This window comes from Sinocyclocheilus anshuiensis, unplaced genomic scaffold (genome assembly GCF_001515605.1).
Source record: "Sinocyclocheilus anshuiensis isolate Anshui unplaced genomic scaffold, SAMN03320099.WGS_v1.1 scaffold476, whole genome shotgun sequence".
NCBI lineage: Eukaryota > Metazoa > Chordata > Actinopteri > Cypriniformes > Cyprinidae > Sinocyclocheilus > Sinocyclocheilus anshuiensis.
The window spans coordinates 1680966-1699403 of NW_015554139.1; the positions used below are offsets into that span (position 1 = coordinate 1680966).

Genomic DNA, 18438 nt, shown 5'->3' on the forward strand with positions numbered 1-18438 from the left:
ATAACAGTGGCCAGGATATTAACCTTTAATGTTCCATGGAAAAAAGAAAGTCACATGCGGTTTGATCACCATGAGAAAATGACAACAGAATTTTCTTTTTCCTGTGAATTATCCTTTTAAATTAAACATCATTGCGGTAACTGCCTATTACTGACAGGGTTCGATAGTGCCGCTTAAACCAATTAGCAGTGGCAGAGGAGACAGCGGCAGATAGCTAATGTGTTCAGCGACTAATTCACTTAGACTGGGACGTCAGTCACTTCGTTATCCAGTAAACTTTCAGTGTCATTTGTTCTCAATTGGAGTTGAGCTCCGGGACAATCTCAGTGACTCCCACAACCTGCCCTCATTTGAATAGAGCTGATCTTGGGCTGATGGGCTTCCACGGTCTCTATGGTAACGTGGATGGAGTGTTGAAGGAGGGCCACGGCTCGCTTATCATTCTCTGAAGGGGCTGTATTTCTGCCACTATCGACAGAGACACGAGGCAGATGTGCCAGGCTCTGACTCATGCCACCTGCAATGCTCCAGCAGGTGGAAAAATACCGCATACAGAGGAGGAGATCCAAAATTCTGTTAGACAGAGTCCTACTCCAGACTGGCTTATGACCAATATTGCATTCTGGCAAATATTTGGCAAACATTGCTGCCAAATTACCACATATTAAATGCAGGGCTGTGTGGAATCATTTTTGCAAGTGCTTTAATGAAATGATTTATGGAAGAAGAATGGCAGCCATTATAACTGGGGGGAGCATGACCACACTACCTTTAGATGTTGTTAATTTCACTCCCCCTACACTGTACATTTTTTTTTACCTATATTTCTACCTAATTTAACTGCTAAAATCTTATGTATTCGTTTATTTAGTGATATTAAGTAATATCAGTGATATTAAGTAATATTTTTTACTTTTTAGATAAAAAAAAAAAAACACTTAAGTGTTACCATTTTTTTTCAGTGTACACTTTTTAGGAAGTTTATTTTGCTTGGCTGCCTTGCAGAGAAAAGTCATAAAGTCAGAAAATGATGGAAGCTTGTTTCTGCCACAGGATAAAAAAAAAAATGTAAATGCAATTTTTTTTTTCATCTCACAATTCAGGCTATTTTTTCTTGCAGTTCTAAGTTTATGTCTCACAATTCTGTGTTTTGTTTTTAGAATTGTGAAATATAAAGTCAGAATTGTGAGATATAAACTCAAGAAAGTTGATGACATAAAAAGTCACAATTACCTTTTTTATTTTTAAATCTGTCAGAAAAAAAAACAATTGTGAGATGTAAAGAATTCTGAGGAAAAAAGTCAGAACTGCAAGATTTAAACTCTAGAACTGTGAGATTTTAAGTCAAAATTCAGAGAAAAAAGTCAGAATTGTGACATAACTTGAGAATGGTGAGATTTAAATTTAGAATTACGAGATATAAACTCAGAATTCAGAGAAAAAAAGTCTGAAATGCAGTTACCTTTTTTTTTATGTTGTCGTGAAAAAAACAAACATTCAAATTCATAATTCGGGGGGTGGGGTATCTGAAATGTGCATCTTTTACAAAACTATGAATTTTTTATATTCATGTTGTTGCAACAGTATTACAGGCATTTAAACAAGCTTATGACAACATTTCTGCAGTTACTGGCTTTATTTATTTTTTTGACACTTTAGCTTTTAATTTCATATTTAATTGTATATGAGTATTTCCATGACATCTAGCCGTTTCCCTCACATTTCCTCATGTTAAAATGCCCCTGATGTCTGCTGTCTTTTCAAACACACAGACAAGTTTTATAGATTACATAACAATTAGAGACTCTGATCCACTGTTAAAGGGGAGGCTAAGTGTCTAATTGTTTATGTCCACAGCTCTCGGGGTAAAAGCAATTAGAGTAAATGAGGCATAATGGTGTCGCAGCAGGCAAGAGTGCCAGTTGCTCATTTAGGCTATGTTCTCACCTCTGGACCGCCCTGATCCCCTGTCAAACTACATATGTCCCCCACTGCATGCTACACAGTTCTCATTTAGCTGTCCTCATGTCATTTACTTTTGCTTACTCTACATTGCAATTTACATTACTGTTAAATGTAAACTCACTGTGTTTCCTCTACACTCGTTATTTTATCCACACTTAACGCAGCATTAGGAAAATTCAAAGGTACTGTCCACCTTTTCTGTTATACCTTGACTTTGTTTTTGGTAACACTTTTTAATAAATGAATGAACAATCATTACATTTCTGTATTGTTTAACAGGACAGTCATGCATGTATGTTTAAATATAAAAACTCTACCATTCAAAAGTTTGTGGTCAGGTTTGTTTATTTATTTATTTATTGAAGAAGAAGAAGAAGAAGAAAGTATATATTTATTAAGCAAGGATGCATTAAATAAATCAAAAATGACCGTAAAAAAACATTTATAATGTTACAAAAGATTTCTATTTTAATATTACAAAAATATTATATATTTTAATATTATTACAAAAATAATATGTCAAAAATATTAAGCAGCATGACTGTTTTTCTGAGCAGCAAATCAGCATATTAGAATGATTTGTGAAGGATTATGTGACACTGAAGACTGGAGTAATGATGCTGAAAATTCAGCTTTGCATCACAGGAATAAATCACATTTGGAAACAATAAAATTGAAAACAATTATTTTAAATTGTAATAATATTTCACAATGTTACTGTTTCTACTTTATTTTTGATCAAATAATGCAGTCTTGGTGAGCATAAAAGACTTCTTTCATAAACATAAAAAAAAAATACCAACACTAAACTTTTGAACAGTAATGTGTATTAATCAAAATTTGAATCCAAATCATATTCTATTGTCTAATTATATCTTGTTACAATCACAATTGATTGTAATGATGCAAGTTACTATAAAGTTTGTTTAACCCTCTGACCCATGAATTATTAAATGACAAAAACATTTTCTTTTTAAAAGGAAAAAACAAAACAATCTTTTTATAATATAATCATAATTTAGAGAGTTACACATTTGGCCTCTCTTTCAAATGACCTTCACCACTTTTGTCAGCCTTTTTGAAATTGTAATATTACATCATAAATAAAAAGTACGTGACATGTAGAGAGCAGTCATATAAAATGATGGGTAATGGTCAAGGATAATCACCCAAGGTGGCAAGTTGGCATCATGCATCAGAGGGTTAACATTCCTGTAAAGTCACAAAATCTAGATGTTGTGTTTTCTGTAGTGGTTGTGATTGATGGTTTGTGGGTCTTTATGTGGGCAGTGTGGGTGTCAGAGTCATGGACACGTCGTGGGTGAAGGGCAAAAGTTCCTCTACACTGGCCCGCAAAGCTTCATCCACGCCTCCACAAGTGCCCGGCTCTCCTGCGGACACCCTGATCACTGAGCAGCCCGGTGAGCTGGCCACATCTCCAATCCCCACTCCCCCTCCTGGAGACAGGGGCAGGTAAAAACAACAACACATGATTCCCATCATCCTCTACCTGTTTTCCACTGTCATTTCAATGTACTGTATGCGTATTCCACAGCAGAACTGGTTGCATTAACTAACTTGTGACCTCATTGTTTTCCATTCAGCAATTACCTCTTTTGCTTTCCCTGCATTTGTGTATTAATGACATAATTTCCTCTGCTCTTCTATGCTTACCTTGTTCTTTACCTATAAAAGTCTTTATCTATAATTAGAAGTGTTTTATTTTTATTTTTACGTACAGTAGTGCAGTCAGTATGGCCGTGTACACACTGCAGATAAATACAGTTGCCTCTTTTGAGTTCTTCATCCTGTTTTGTACACACAGACTTCAGTTGTGTGACATCCGCATTCTGCAACAAAAATGAACTGCATTTACATTAAACAAATCCAAACTCAACAGCTAGTTCTTGCAATGTAATTAAAAGCCCATGCGAGTCTCTCTTCTCCTGATGCGAGGCAAGAAGATCTCAGGGGAAGAGGGACACGAATGATCGAATGTTTGGGGTCAGTAAGACTTTTTAATTTTTGTATCATAGTTTCCACAAAAATATTAAGCAGCACAGCTGTTTCAATATTGATGGTTATAAGAAATGAGCAGGAAATCAGCATATTAGCAAAGATGGGAAGGTTACTTGGGAAATGTAATAGGCTACAGATTACAAGTTACATTATTAAGTAGTTTAACTATTTCAATTACTTTTTAAAGTAATGCAACTAATTACATTTGATTACTTTTTCTAACAAATGTTTTCAACTGTTAATCATTTTCAAACGTAAGCCAGGCAGGGTTAATATTACAGTAGTACTCATCACTGATTACTGTCAGACAGCTGCTGAAAATCCAGCTTTGCATCAAATGAATATATTACATTTTATTTATTATTTATTACATTTACACTTTATTATTATCTTAAAATAGATGACGCTTATATTGTTTCTTTGGCATGTTTCTAATTTGCAATTTCAGGAGTGACTCCTGTACTCTGTTCACACCCAGAACGATAACTTAGAGGATTCACTACCAGATTTGAATGCCATTGTTGATGCTTTTGCAGTGTGTACAGGCCTATATGATCATTTAGTGTGGTTAAACCATCACAGTTTGGTAGGATTGGTCTTGCTGTGGCTTTCCATTCATTCAATTTCACTAATAATCAACCCATAAGCCCATATGCAAATCATACATTAATGAAGCCAAGGTCATGCCATGGTTCAGTCATTGTATTTAGGGTTTGCAATGGCTGATGATTTGACTGGCTTACCTCCCACCCTCTGACACTCTTTCAGGCAATGAAAGGGTTTTTGTGTCTGTGTTTAACTGCTCTGGGTTTTCACCATATTTAGAGACCTTGGTTTCAGTGCCATCCTCTTCTTCCTCTTCCTCCTCCTCCTCACTCGATATCAACTCCAACCCCAAGCCTAGCTGCCTGCACTTTCTCAAACACGGGCCCCTGTGTGACGCGCCGCATGCTGCTCCGCCTGACGCCAATGCCTCGCCCCTCTACATTAAAACCCCTCTCGTGCTGACCCGCCATGACATGTCCCTCGGAAACCCCCCTAGCCTCCCCTCCTCCGCACCCCCACCGTGGGCTGCCTGTCCATAGAGACCTTGGTTTCAGTGCTTAGCTCTTGTACAGTATATTCACCAAACTCTCTCTGATGTTTGGTTGTTCAAAGAGATTTTTTCTTTCCTCGGTGCAGTGCGCAGACACAAGGTCATTTTCAGTGTAATTTTCTGTTTTCTTTTTTAATTTTAATGCATTGCTGTGCTTTTCCTGCCAGTGGAGTCGGATGGTGCCTCTTTTTCGTTGCTAAGCTTGCTGTTTGCTAGACCTGTTGCTCATTGCCGCACGCTAAACTGGCTAAATGCTCATACCAGCTTGAGACAAACATGCAGACCAAAGGATCCTGAGAGTATTATCAATATTGTATAATGCTAGCGAGCCACAGCTGGAGCTAAACATCCACTTTCCTGTTGCGCTGTCATGCGTGTCCCCTAGCCTCCCCTCCTCCGCACCCCCACCGTGGGCTGCCTGTCCATGTGCCCGCGAGAGAGGACCCCCCAGGCTGACTAGGTAAATACCACCTGCCTGCGGCCACCCCGCCTTCGCAAAACACATTGTGACGGCCATCAGGGCTCCCCACACTGTCTGAGCGCTCACCTCAGATCACTCCATACTGGCTCTCACTTTTCCATCTTGTTTTTGGAACTTGCTTTGTAATGTTATTGCTTTTTCAGTCCCATCACGCAGATTCCGTAACATTCTCATTGTCTGGGAAAGCCTGAGGTTGCCTAGCAACTGAGGATGTTACTGGCGTTTAGTGAAAGTGGATGCTTCAAGTAGAAATCAGTGCTGTCATTGAGAGAGGTTTATAGTTTTAATATTTTGAATCATTTCATATTTTCTGTTTTTATTTTAATTTTAGCTCAAATTTGAGTAATTTTGTTTTGTTTTTAGTAGTTATTTTAATTTGTCTATTTATTTTTATTTCAGTTTTAGCTGTTTTAGTACATCAAGTTAAACTAAATTAAAACATTGCCTTGGCAGCTAGCTGAAATTGTATTGAATTTCAGTTAACATTTATTTTATTTCAACTAACATTTTTAATGGTTTTAGTTCCAGTTTTAGTTTATAACTATAATAACCCTGGTAGAAATAAATACATTGATGGAGCTGCATATGATGACATGAATGTATTATGCTTATGAATGTATTGATTGTGACATTGAGTCATGAGTTGTGTTTGCTCACTGGGATAGTCATACTTGATGTGCATGAACATTAACACCAGCTCTGTTCCAAAACCTAATGAGCTGCCCACCTAGGCGTCTATTTTAGGCATCATAGGCGCTCTTCCAACACAAAGACTCCTCCAAACAATAGGAAACAGATTTATTCTGGCCTTATGTGATAGCTTTGGAAAATAGAAATTTAAGGACTTCCCAAAATCAATTGCAATGATATAATCTGATTGTCACTTACATTTCCTCGGTTCTTAGAAAGTCTAAGTCATCTAAGTAAAATGCATATATTCTGTAAATGTTTGACACTATAGAGTACTGAAGTGATTAGTATTTTTGTCTAATCACTAGTATTTTTGGGCCAACTTGTGGGTTCGCGTCATCCTGGTTAACCTCACCAAAACCCCAATAGGGTTTTTCTGTTGGCTTTGGATTATTGCAGAAAAAGAAAGAAAGTTAGGTTAGGATGGGACATATCGAAGGGCTTGTTATGAATAGCCAAAAGGCTTTAGCTTGTCTATCTTCATCTTAAGCCCAATGTAGACTTCAGTTTTTCTAGTGCGCATGTGCACGCTATCAAATGAAGTTTAGTATACTAAGGCTATGTGTTTGGCTTTACGCATACGCTAAGCATTTGCATCATAATTATACGTTAGGCTTTAGCTGGGAACCATGATAAGCTACTCCCTGTGGCTAGCCAGAAATAGATGGTTTTAAAAGGAAAGATGTTCTTGTTCTAGAGAGCAATTAATTGGACAAACATTTGGATAGTGCAGGTCAATATTTTAAGTCCCTTACTTCGTTTTCCCTATAGACAAAACAATTTTAAATGTGTATCTACTTAAAGTTTGTTAACTTTTAGGAGTACACTAACATATGTAAAGTAGGGCTGTCAAAATGACTGAAAAACTAAATTCGAATTTTCTACTTAAATATTAAAAAAATGTAAAAGACAATTTCAATTAGGGGGAAAAAAGCTTTTGGCTTCTCTCCTGAGGCCACAAGAGGGCGCATCGAGCAAAATATTATGCACGTTTCTTCAAAGCATAATAAAATAACACGACTTTCTTTGAAAAAAAGTGCATGATGTTTAAAATAATGTTTATAAATGATATATAATTAAAAAAGTTGCTTAAACAATTAGAAAAAAAAACAGCACCATGCATGTATGTATATTTTAATACAAAGGACAGAAAACCAATCACAAAGATACCTACCTACTTTCTTCATTTAAAAACATGAGATACAGTGGGATGGGGAAAAACCTAAAACGTCTTTAGACATGTTTTTTAAAAGTTGAACTTGAATTAATTTTACATGGCTTTCTAAACATGCCGCTCTCTTGTGCGAGACGCGAGTTCAACGCTGATAGATGACCCTCTAGAAAATGAGATAAATATGCATTCTGTGTGAACGGCTTGGTTTCAGTTTTGACGTAAACAACATCTTCTCCACACTAATGCTCTCGTTTTCCGCAATATATTGAATGAACAACGTAGCAGCACCGCATCCAGTGGGTTCAACTGGATAGGCTAACAAAAGCATTAAAATGCAATCAATGACACATACATCGTCATCGCATCTCGTGCGCCACTGATAAGGCTGCCTGACGGCTGACGCAGACCTAAAATTCGAATGCAAGGTTTTTGCATTCGAATGTGGATTTGTTTTTTAAATTCGACGAATATTCGAAATTCGAATTTTTTTTGACAGCCATAGTGACCGCATCTTAATAGACATGGACTAAAAACCACAAACTATAATTTAATTGGTTTACAGAGCTAGTGCCCATGAATAGCATTTCTGTCAGGACCACTATCGTCAAAGATGATTGACAATTAGCATGCAGTTTGGATTGGCGGTATGGTTCCGTTCTGGGCAAGAAACTTACGCTTGATTTCAGATCAGTCACTTCTAATGTTCATTTCAGTTACAATGCTGTCTTAGTAGGTAGCTGCTGACAACAAGGGCAGCTCACTAGATTTTGGAACAAAGCAAGAGACATCTCGAGCCACATAAAATATAATCGTTTAAACAAGATTAAAGTCTTCCCTACTTAACAGCCATCTGTATTTGAGAACTCTAAAGCCAAACGCACTGGTAAATGGTCATAAGGCTGAAACAATTACCAAAATCAAATTAGAAATCAGATGTTTCACAGCAATGTAGGCCATACATTTAATTGAGGTGGGAATTGTGTATACGAATGCTCTTTTTTTTGGATCATCAGTCTCCCGGGTTGTTTGAAAGGTTGCAGGAATGTCAGTGGAATTACATGAATTTCCATCGCTTGCTGCACATGCAGACACCATCAGTGCAATAGAGATCAATCTAAGATCTTTATTAGGAGTGCTAAGCATCAGTAGAGCCAGTGTTAGCCATTTTACCAATGATGTTGACTGTTTATTGCAATGGCACGGGATCCCCTCCACATCTACCCTCATGAGCTTTCATTCAAAAGTCGCAGGGAACTGCAGAGATTGAGTCATAGATGTGACGGATTCATTCCAAACGTGGTCACATAGATGCAGATATTGCAGAATCATTCTCTGCATGTCTGCACGGATATAGATGTAGAGGACTCATGTGTCCATGTGTGCACATAGATTTATCTTCCCCAGAGTTTAGCAGAGAGGCGCCTGAATAGAGCTGTCAGAGTGAAAAACAAGCTCCACATGCTCAGTTATATTAAAGATACATGCTGCGTGTGTGTGTGTGTTTGCTGGGCAAGGACACTCAATCCCCCTCCTGCTGACGTGCATGAGAAACACTCTGTGTAAATCCACCTTCACATGTCTTTGAAAAAAATCACTTCACACCCACATGCAAGCAGATTTTAGTTGTGGATGTTTAAGCAAAAACAAAAATATAGCATCGATTTTGTCACAGTTCTGTTTACGTTCTTGTAGCTCATCTGGTAAAGCATGACACCAGCAACTCAAAGGTCATGGGTTCAATTCCCATGTCAGTTAAGTCAATAATGTTATGTCATGGTGCATTCAGACACAATCAAAACCAGCAGGACGTTTCTTAGCACTTAAGTCGCTGTTTTTAGTTTAGTTGACGGGGGAGGTGAGAGGTCCTTGCACGTTATTAGTCATTAAGGATACGGTGGGTGCAGATTGATGGCAGGCAGTCATGTTTGTCTCTCTCTCCAGCACTCTGAAGAGCAAGGAGCTCTCTCCTGTGATTGGCCACAAGTCTGTGCAGGTGTCAGGAGCAACAGTGCCCCCTGTCAGCGGTCAGCAGAGCAACAGCCAGTCTCCTCACTCTGCCGAGCACAGCCCCCACACCTTACACAAAGGTTCGTCCCACTGGGATTCCTCTTTAATTCTGTTTTTTTTTATTTTTTTTTATTCAATCTACAGATAAAATCCTCTTTAAATCTGGTATAATGTCTGCCTTGGGTGATCAGATCAGTATGCATCTGGTTATAACACGTGTTTCTGATTCTGTCAAGGTGATTTTGTGACACATCACTTACTACATCAGTATGTGCTGTGTAATTCTTTGTATTGTACTGTGAAGCATTGTGCATGTGGATATAGGTGGACTTTTTACAAATTTTACAATGGGATGGTTATTTTAGTTAGTAAAATGATTGTTTTCGCTTTAGTTTTCTCAAAATATGCATTTGAAATCACCTCATTTTCCAATGATTTTTAAAGGGGTCATATGATGCGATTTCAATTTTTCCTTTCTCTTTGGAGTGTTACAAGCTCTTGGTGCATAAAGAAGATCTGTAAAGTTGCGAAGACTAAAGTCTCAAATCCAAAGAGATATTCTTTATAAAAGTTAAGAGTCAGCCACTCCTACCTAAAACGGCTCGTTCTAACACGCCCCCACATACCTACGTCACTATCTGGGAAGATTTGCATAACGCCGCCCAAATGTTCACGCAAAGAAAGAAGGCGTAACTTTTATTCTCGCTGTAGTATTGTTGTGGCCGCCATGTCGTGAAGGCGCTGTGTTTCGTTGTGAAAGCGAAACTACTTTGTTTGGCCTTCCAAAAGAGGACGATATCTGCTTCGTAATGCCTGGAGCTGATCCGTGCTGGTTGCTGAGGAAATACAACAATTTTGCGCTGTGGATTGCTGGATCGGCTTTCACCGTGGACGAAGCGGAGTACAGCCCGAGGTCGTGACATGTGGTTGCCGCAAGCCTCCTTCGTCGAATCCGCCGGCCGTGCCGTTCTCAAGCCAGCCACCTCTGCTCACTCTAGCCCTCCGGCTGTTCCTCACTCTAGCCCCCGGCCTCTGCTGCGCTGTGTGCTTCGTTGTGAAAGCGAAACTACTTTGTTTGGCCTTCCGATGAGCTTTGTAAAAATCGACGCGTTTCAGAAAGGCGGGGCATAGAGGAGAAACAATAATGTACAGTATGTGGAAAATAATGTGTTTTTTGAACCTTAAACCACATAAACACATTTCATTGCACCACATACACAAAATAATGTTCTTTTTAGCAACATCATATGACCCCTTTAAACGATTCATTCAAAGCAGTTCTAAGACTCAGTCTTTCTAAACCCCTCCTTTCCCCTCCTTTTCTTTTGGGAGACAATAACTTTATTTATCGTGCACTTGTGGCTTTACAACTTTTCAGATTGTTTACATTCACATACAGCTACATTACACACTGCATGAAAGGCAATATTCGAAATGGCATAATAGGGGAACTTTAATTTCTGAATTCAATTTCATTTGATGTGTTTTGGGGGCCATAAACAAAGTCAGGGTGATATAATTGTCTTGATAAAATGAAGAAAAATGCCTCATTAAAATAATGCAATTCTTGAAAGAAAACCTTAGTAGTTTGAAAAAAAATTATAATTCTTGGAAAAAGAGTATTTTTAACAAAACTGTTTAATTTACTGTATACATTTAAGGACAATTATTTAAGATATCAAGTCTTGTTTTCTGAAAGGTGTATCAATATTAAGTAAATTGATGTGTAAAACAAAAATAAATACCTGTCAGAGGGTTAAGAAAAACAAACTGAATTCAAAGAGAAAACAAGATGATTGTTCATACCCCACTGACAGATATTTTTTCTTGTTTTAAGCATAAGCTCAATTAATACAATACAATTAAAACAATTGTTGATACATTTTTTCAGTAAACAATACTTAATATCTAAAGTCATACTGAAGAAAATCTTTTTTTTCCAGTGTTCAGGTTGTAAAATGTCTCCCCCAAAACCTAATTATATACATGATGTAACAATTCATTTAATATTAAAAAATACTTATTTCTTTTGAAGTGTATATTTAAAAACAAATAAATAAAAATAATAATGATTTAGATGTGCACACTCCCATGCATTCAAGGTGTAAGGAAAATATTATAACATTTATTTTTAGTTTAAATTAAAGTCATTAAATGTAAAGAAATTCCCAAGATGCATTGCACCCAATTTTCACCTTAACACTTTCTATCTGTGATCTGATCACTCGAAACTAATGTTAATACCAGGTGTAAACAGGATCGTAGTGTAAAGGTTACTTGCATGCATTTTTGATTTTGTCTTATCTTTCTCTTCTTACAGCCTCTAAGAAACTGGCCCCTGTGCCGCCCAAGGTTCCCTACGGCCAGTCGGGGGGGATATCAGACCAATCCACAGGTCAGCCGTCTCCGGTTAGCCTGTCCCCCACTCCCCCAAGTACCCCCTCCCCATACAGTTTGGGCTGTCCCCCTGGACACGCGCCCACCTCTTCCCCTGGCCAGACCCCATTAGGGGGACCCCATACGTTGTCCTCGCCGCCCTCTCTGACTGGTACGCTTACAAAGTCCCGACCCACCCCAAAGCCCAGGCAGAGACCCAGTCTACCCCCTCCCCAGCCACCCACCGTCCCCTCTACAGCCCCCCAGCCCCTGGAGCAGGGTCTACTTGACGGATTGTCCCCCGGGGAGAGCATGTCCACAGGTAAACATGCCACAGTGGCAACATCACAAGTGGGAGTCCAGCGTACCTCTCTCAAACTGTCTGTCTCTCCGTCCTACGCAGGCGGTGGACTTTAAGGAGCCAGATCCCCATATGAAATGTGAAGACATTTGTTTGTCTTAAATATGGAGTGCCCATAGATTCAGTTGCCTTTGAGATGTATACTATGATTATTTTTGAATCCCCAGGATTATATTTTAGCTCTACGATTTTAAGAACAAATGGAAACAAAGGGAATTCATTTTAAGCACAGGGACATACTGTATATATCTTACTACAAAGTGAAGTGTGTAATTTTTGCACGACCAATTGAATTGTAAAAATAATGACTTTCCATACAGAGTTTCCACCGACTCTTCTGCTCCACCACAAACAGGTAGTCTTGCACCAGTTTCATGCCATTACTTGAGCCAGAAGTTGTTGGACGTGTTGGACCGCTCAAACGAAGCAAGCAGTGTTTGAAAAGTGCCACTGAGTTTACACTCTTTAGGTTGTAAAAAAGGGTAAAAATTGGCAAGCACTTGCTGAAAATCGTTGACTGTTAGATTGGTCAGCTTTACATTGAACTTTCAGGGACTGAAGGTGCGATCATATTTATTGTGGTTCAGTGAATTTTCACAGGCGAAATCCAGTCTTTTTATAAGGATTCAGATTTCATAAAGAGCCGAGAACTTGATGAAAATCATCAACTCCAATTTGATTGATTAGCTTTACTTTCAACTTTTAGGGGTGCAGGTGCAGTCACATTTACAGACCTGCTAACCTTGGAAAAATGTTTTGACTACAATCAATGTGATGTGGGGGTCAGGGGTGTCATATATTCTTAGATAGCTACAATATTACCTGAAGCTCCTTGATGGCTAATGTCAAAATTGTAATTGCACAGTGTGCAAAATTCAAGATTTAATATTAAATATTTTCGAAAGGTTAGAAGGTCTGTACTCAGTCAGACACATCTTTGTGCTATTCCTGTTATACAGTATTTCAGAGTAAAAAGTAGGGATGCAACAATACAGTTAGCCCACGGTTCAATACATACCTCGGTTTTTTTAACCACGGTTTTCAGCTTGGCACATCAAGAGTATTTTTTTATTTTAAAATGCTCTTTAGAAAAAAAAAAAAACTCCAGTACAATTTAATTAAATCTCCAGTACATATTCTGTACACTGTGGAAAAACATGGATTACCATATGTCTACTTCAAATTTATTTTAATAGAAGTATTATTTTTATGGATTGGCCATTTTTAGTGCTATAAACACATGTAATGTCTGTTTAATTTATACTGGATGCCAGAGGGTGCCCTCACGCAGAAAATCCACATACGTGTCACAGAATAGAACTCATGGCGCTCCAGAATTCATGTCAGAATTCGCCCCTCGTGAGGGTATCGCACAGCTGAAGCATAACTACGAACCGACTGCCCTAAACTCAGTGCTTTCAAAGACTATAGAAATACAAAGATGGTTCACTCCTATACTTATGAATGGGAGAAACTGCAACACGCAATATGGCGGAATATTTCCCGCCTTCTAAATGAAAGAGTCATTGCGTCACTGCAGCAGCCATTAGAAGCTCTGGTTTCCATAGAAACCTGCAGCTAGACCAGTCAATGCACATGCGCAGTCATAAGCACGTTGGCTGGTCTAGCCTGAAAATAAGCTTTTTTTAACGCTATTTGAGCATAAGAAACAACATTCATGGGGCAGTTAATTTCAGATTTTGTTGCTGATTTGAGATATGTCATTTATTTCTGAGTTCATAGGGCAGTTTTTGAGATTTCATTCATTTAGATAGGACTTGGTCTTGGATGAGCTGCCCGGAGGCGTTGCAAATATGGCTGCCGAGTGAACAGACTTTCCTTGAAAGGGACTTTGGTGCTTTTTCCCTCACTGCACCTGCTTGAGAACAGAAATGAAACCATGGTAACATGGCATGTGATATGGACAGAAGCGATGGAGGCTACACAGTTCCGGGTTCAGGGGGTCCCACGTGTTTATTTCACACGTATATTGTGAGCAGTCAAGTTGCATCTCGACAAACGGACCGTATAGTGTGAGCACATAAATCCTGAGCTTTGGCTTGACATCGCATGCAATTTACTCGTACAGTGAGAGTTGGTATTTAACAAAAACTTTACTGAAATCACAGAGTGTATGCCTGGCCATAATATGGATAAAAGCATCCAGCTATCTCTAGCTGAATAAAAAGATAGAAACGCATTGAATGATGAAACCTGAAGACAATAAACACACGACTGCAACATTATATAGTTTATCTGTGTTCTTCAAGCCTTCTCGGGCATTTTTATAATAATTATGTACATTTATAATTCATTGCTAATCGACATAGCCGTTTTTAGTTAGAATAGTTATGCCTCATTTTGTAATAAAAAGCTACATCAGATCACAAAAGGACGTTCTTTCAATTTGTCAGTCATCCACATTTGCTATTTGGGGATTGAACCCCGTGCTATGATTGGTCGAACTCTTCTTTTGCAGGTGCTTAGTTTAGAGTGACAAATCATACCAGCGTACTTTGAGGTCAGAATGCGTACCCGCTACGCAAAATGCGTACAGGTTGGCAGGTCTGTATTTACCATTGTTCAGCGAAATTTCACTGGGCAAAATCCAGTCGTTTCAATAGGAATCCAGGCGAGAGATATCCATACATAGATTTCGCAGGTTACGCGGAAAAAACTTCAAATTGTTGGGTAGCTTTGCTTTTAACTTTCAGGAGTACAAGTGTGGATGTTTTTAGGTGTACTTTGGCTGGGAGAAATCCAGTCGTTTCTATAGGAATCCATGCCATCAGGAATCACACATGAGGGTGAAAGCTTTTCCCACACAGATTTCGTAAGGGATTCAAATTTGTTACTGAAAAAACTAGCAAGCACTTGCTGAAAATCATCAAAACCAATTTGATTTGCTAACTTCACATTCAACTTTCAGGACTGAAGGTGCAGTCACATTTACCATTGTTCTTCAAGTTTTCTCATAAAGTTGCCCCAAACGACAAAATATAAACAAAATGAACTTTGGTTGGTCGTGTTACAAACAGACATTATGCCACAAGTCAAAGGTCTGGCAACATGAGACTGACCTAGAATGAAGCATTTTAACATGCAAAGAATTACACACTTCATCTTTAAAGTTCAGTATAAGGCCTTATTATCTTCTCAGCTTCAGTGTGAGAATGTTTCTCTAAAGTAAGGCTCTGTGGTCTTTGTATCATTCTAGTGGCCCACTGTATGGCACTGATTGTATGTTCTCTCATGTGAGGCGTGTCTGTCAGTCATTCTCCTGAGCACTGATTGATGTATGACTCTTTTATCCCCTGTCATCATTGTGCACCTTGCAGCTGTGTGAGGCCAGGGACTGAGTGTGGGCTGAGTGTGAGGGGGACATTTAGGGTAAGCCAGAACCTGCTGTGACCGTGCCATAGCCTCATCTCACACCGTCTGGCCTGGTGCTGTGGCTGAATCTGGGGCCTCTACCGCAGCCATGCTCTCTGTCTCATACCGTAACACTTCCTTCTCCGGCTCTGTCATTCTCTCCCAGTCGCGGGGCTGTCCTTGGCTTCTTCATTCTGTCAGTGTAGTCTGTGCATGGTGTGAGACTGGTCTATGCATGGCTTATGGCCTTTCTTTTCCGAGCAACATCACACATTTGCCAACGTCGTCGCTTACGAAGTTCATCTCAATGCCTCCGGCCCTGACCTCACATCGTGATCCATTCCCCCTCCCAATATCCCCACCACCACGAAGGTGGGCCCAGGTAAACCCCAACCAAACTCTCTTTCAGTCGAGTCCATCTCAGGACAACAGTACAACTCTCCGCCCCCCACAGTCGTCCATCCGCGTCCATCTCATTCTTACACAGGGGAGGTCATCACAATCAGATACAGTCCACCAATCCACATAGTCCACTGACAAGGTTCTTAATGTTACCACATCTTCAATTTGCACCCATCTTGTTGTCTATGTGTGGAGTATTTTGTTCATTGTGGTCAGTGTTGGGGGTAACATGTTACAAGTAACATGCGTTACAAGTAACGTAATGTTATGTGCCAAGTATTTCTTGTCGAGTATCAAGTAAAGTAATGTGTTACTTTTTACATTTACTCTGCGGTACTTTTTCAAACATGTAACACATGTTAAATCAAATTTAAAGGCAAAAAAAAGGCAAATCATGTCGGGGACAAATACTTTTTCACAGCAAAATTGCCTAAAAATATCTACAAGCCAAGCAGGAAACCGCCATTCTAGAAGGCCGAGAGCCTTGGCTACTAGACGCCATACAATAGTATCACGTTACTTTCCATAAAAGGTAGCAATGTAATCGAATTAGCTACTTTTTTAGGAGCATGGTACATGTAACGCATTACTTTTTGAAGTAACATTCCCCAGTGCTGATTGTGGTGAACTGTTGATTCTATTGTTGTTACTTTATGAAAAACTGCAAAAAGCTTTATATAGAACTTTATATTTTATATGAGCATAGCAGAGATTTTGCAGGACAGGCTTCATTTCCTCCCCAATAGCTCAGTGTAACAGAATCCCTGTGCAGAATGCCAGGAAACAGTCTGATGTGCCCCTCTCCTGCTGCAACACACATTCAACACCCTTCGCTGACTTTGCCTCTAACAGTGGTCTGGCAACTGAAATTGCTTTTTGCTTTCTCTCTCCTTGTGTCGTTTTCAATATCCTCATCATCGCCATTTCCATCATTTCTCTCTGTACTGTAAACTTGTCTTGTCGCTTCACTTTCGTGGCCATCGCTCTCATTTCCCATGATCCTGTAGCAGATTTCTTCAGTTTGGAAATTCCCTCCATCAACGTCAATCTGGACAGCCTGTTGGACGAGTTCAGGGTGGTCCCATGCCGGAGCTCCTTTGCTGCGGTCAGCTCTCCAGAGGGGGAGTCCGTGTCCGAGGAGGAGGGCCAAAGCACCACGCTATGACCCCTGAGCCCACCCAGCAGCATGCCAGCTTCACATAGAACCCATCCACTCCTGCTGAGGCCCAACTGGAACCTCACCTTGACCAAACCCAGAGTCACGGATACTACATGAGAGACTCGATAAGATGCCAACCACACAACAGGTGCCACAAAAAAAAATAAATAATTGGATTTCGTTCAAATTGGCACCGGAGGAACCTGGAGTTTTGTGTTACGATTCCTGTTTCTCTCTGAACGATTCTGTCTGTTTCTTTTTTGTTGTCATGTTGTTGGTTTTGTTTGATTGGGATGTTTTTATTTCTGCCTTATTAGAGCTGCAATTACAATACAATGCACATAGGGAGCCGTCTGCTGACTCTAAAGGAACCTCATACACTTTGTCTTGCTGGAGGCTTTGAACTGAGACGCACCCTCATGGTATGAGAGTAGGCCGTCTTTTGTTTGTTACAGGGTCCATGCCATGCTCTTTATAGATGACTTGGTGGCATATAGCATGACTAATTTTGCAATGCTTCTTTCTTCTTTCTTTCTTTCTCAATCTCTCTAACCTACACTAATCACTGCTTTAGCAATCCAATCCAGTTGACCTTTCGCTAAGTCCCGCCTTTAAAGTGCTCCTGACCAATCCGGCCTGTTGCCGCCTGTTATATTATCAGACAAGTGCTTATTTCTAATGTGAATTTCTAGTGTTTTTAAATAATTTCGCAAAATTACATTTAAAACTATCTGAGAATAAATTAAAGTAGAGCACAGCGCTAGCAATGCAAAGGTCATGGGTTTGAGTCCCAGGGAGAGCAATAAAATGTAAATGTGGCCTAATGGTTAGAGAGTCTGACTTGTAACCCAAAGGTCGCGGGTTAGAGTCTCAGGTCCGGCAGGGATTGTCGGTGGGGGGAGTGAATGACCAGCACTCTCTTCACCCTCAATACCACGACTGAGTTGAGACCATTGAGCAAGGCGCCGAACCCCCAACTGCTCCCCGGGTGCCACAGCAATATGGCTGCCCACTGCTCCGGGTGTGTGTTCACAGTGTGTGTGTGTGTTTGTTCACTTCTCACTGCTGTGTGTGTGAACGTGGATGGGTGAAATGCAGAGCACAAATTCCAAGTATGGGTCACCATACGTGTCCACACATCACGTCCTTTCCTTTTCCAAAGTTGGGAAGTGCATGTGGTGAATTGAATAATGTGTCCTGAACATGTAGAACAGTAAACTGAAATGTCCAATTCATTCCTAAGGGGGATACAGTTGAGTTTGTCTGAGTGAGCGGGGCTTAGCAGATAGTTAAGAGAGTTTTGATTGATATGTGCATTCATCTGTGGCAGAACATT

The 18438-nt window shown here is 39.7% G+C and overlaps 1 protein-coding gene across 7 annotated transcripts in view; it reads left to right on the forward strand.

Moving 5' to 3' along the window:
* The window catches only part of LOC107670518 (rho GTPase-activating protein 44-like), a 69478-nt gene extending 51572 nt beyond the window's left edge, over positions 1 to 17906 (forward strand). The window contains exons 17-21 of one of the 7 annotated variants that reach the window (XM_016463156.1): positions 2130 to 2147; positions 3256 to 3438; positions 9367 to 9512; positions 11753 to 12130; positions 16951 to 17906. In XM_016463156.1, coding sequence (XP_016318642.1) covers positions 2130 to 2147; positions 3256 to 3438; positions 9367 to 9512; positions 11753 to 12130; positions 16951 to 17108 — 883 coding nt within the window. In that variant the 3' untranslated portion in view covers positions 17109 to 17906. Of the gene's footprint in view, positions 1 to 2129; positions 2148 to 3255; positions 3439 to 9366; positions 9513 to 11752; positions 12131 to 15507; positions 16284 to 16950 lie in introns of those variants that run through there. The other 6 variants (XM_016463157.1, XM_016463160.1, XM_016463161.1 and 3 more) reach the window with 6 other exon arrangements.
* The last annotated feature ends 532 nt before the right edge of the window (positions 17907 to 18438 follow it).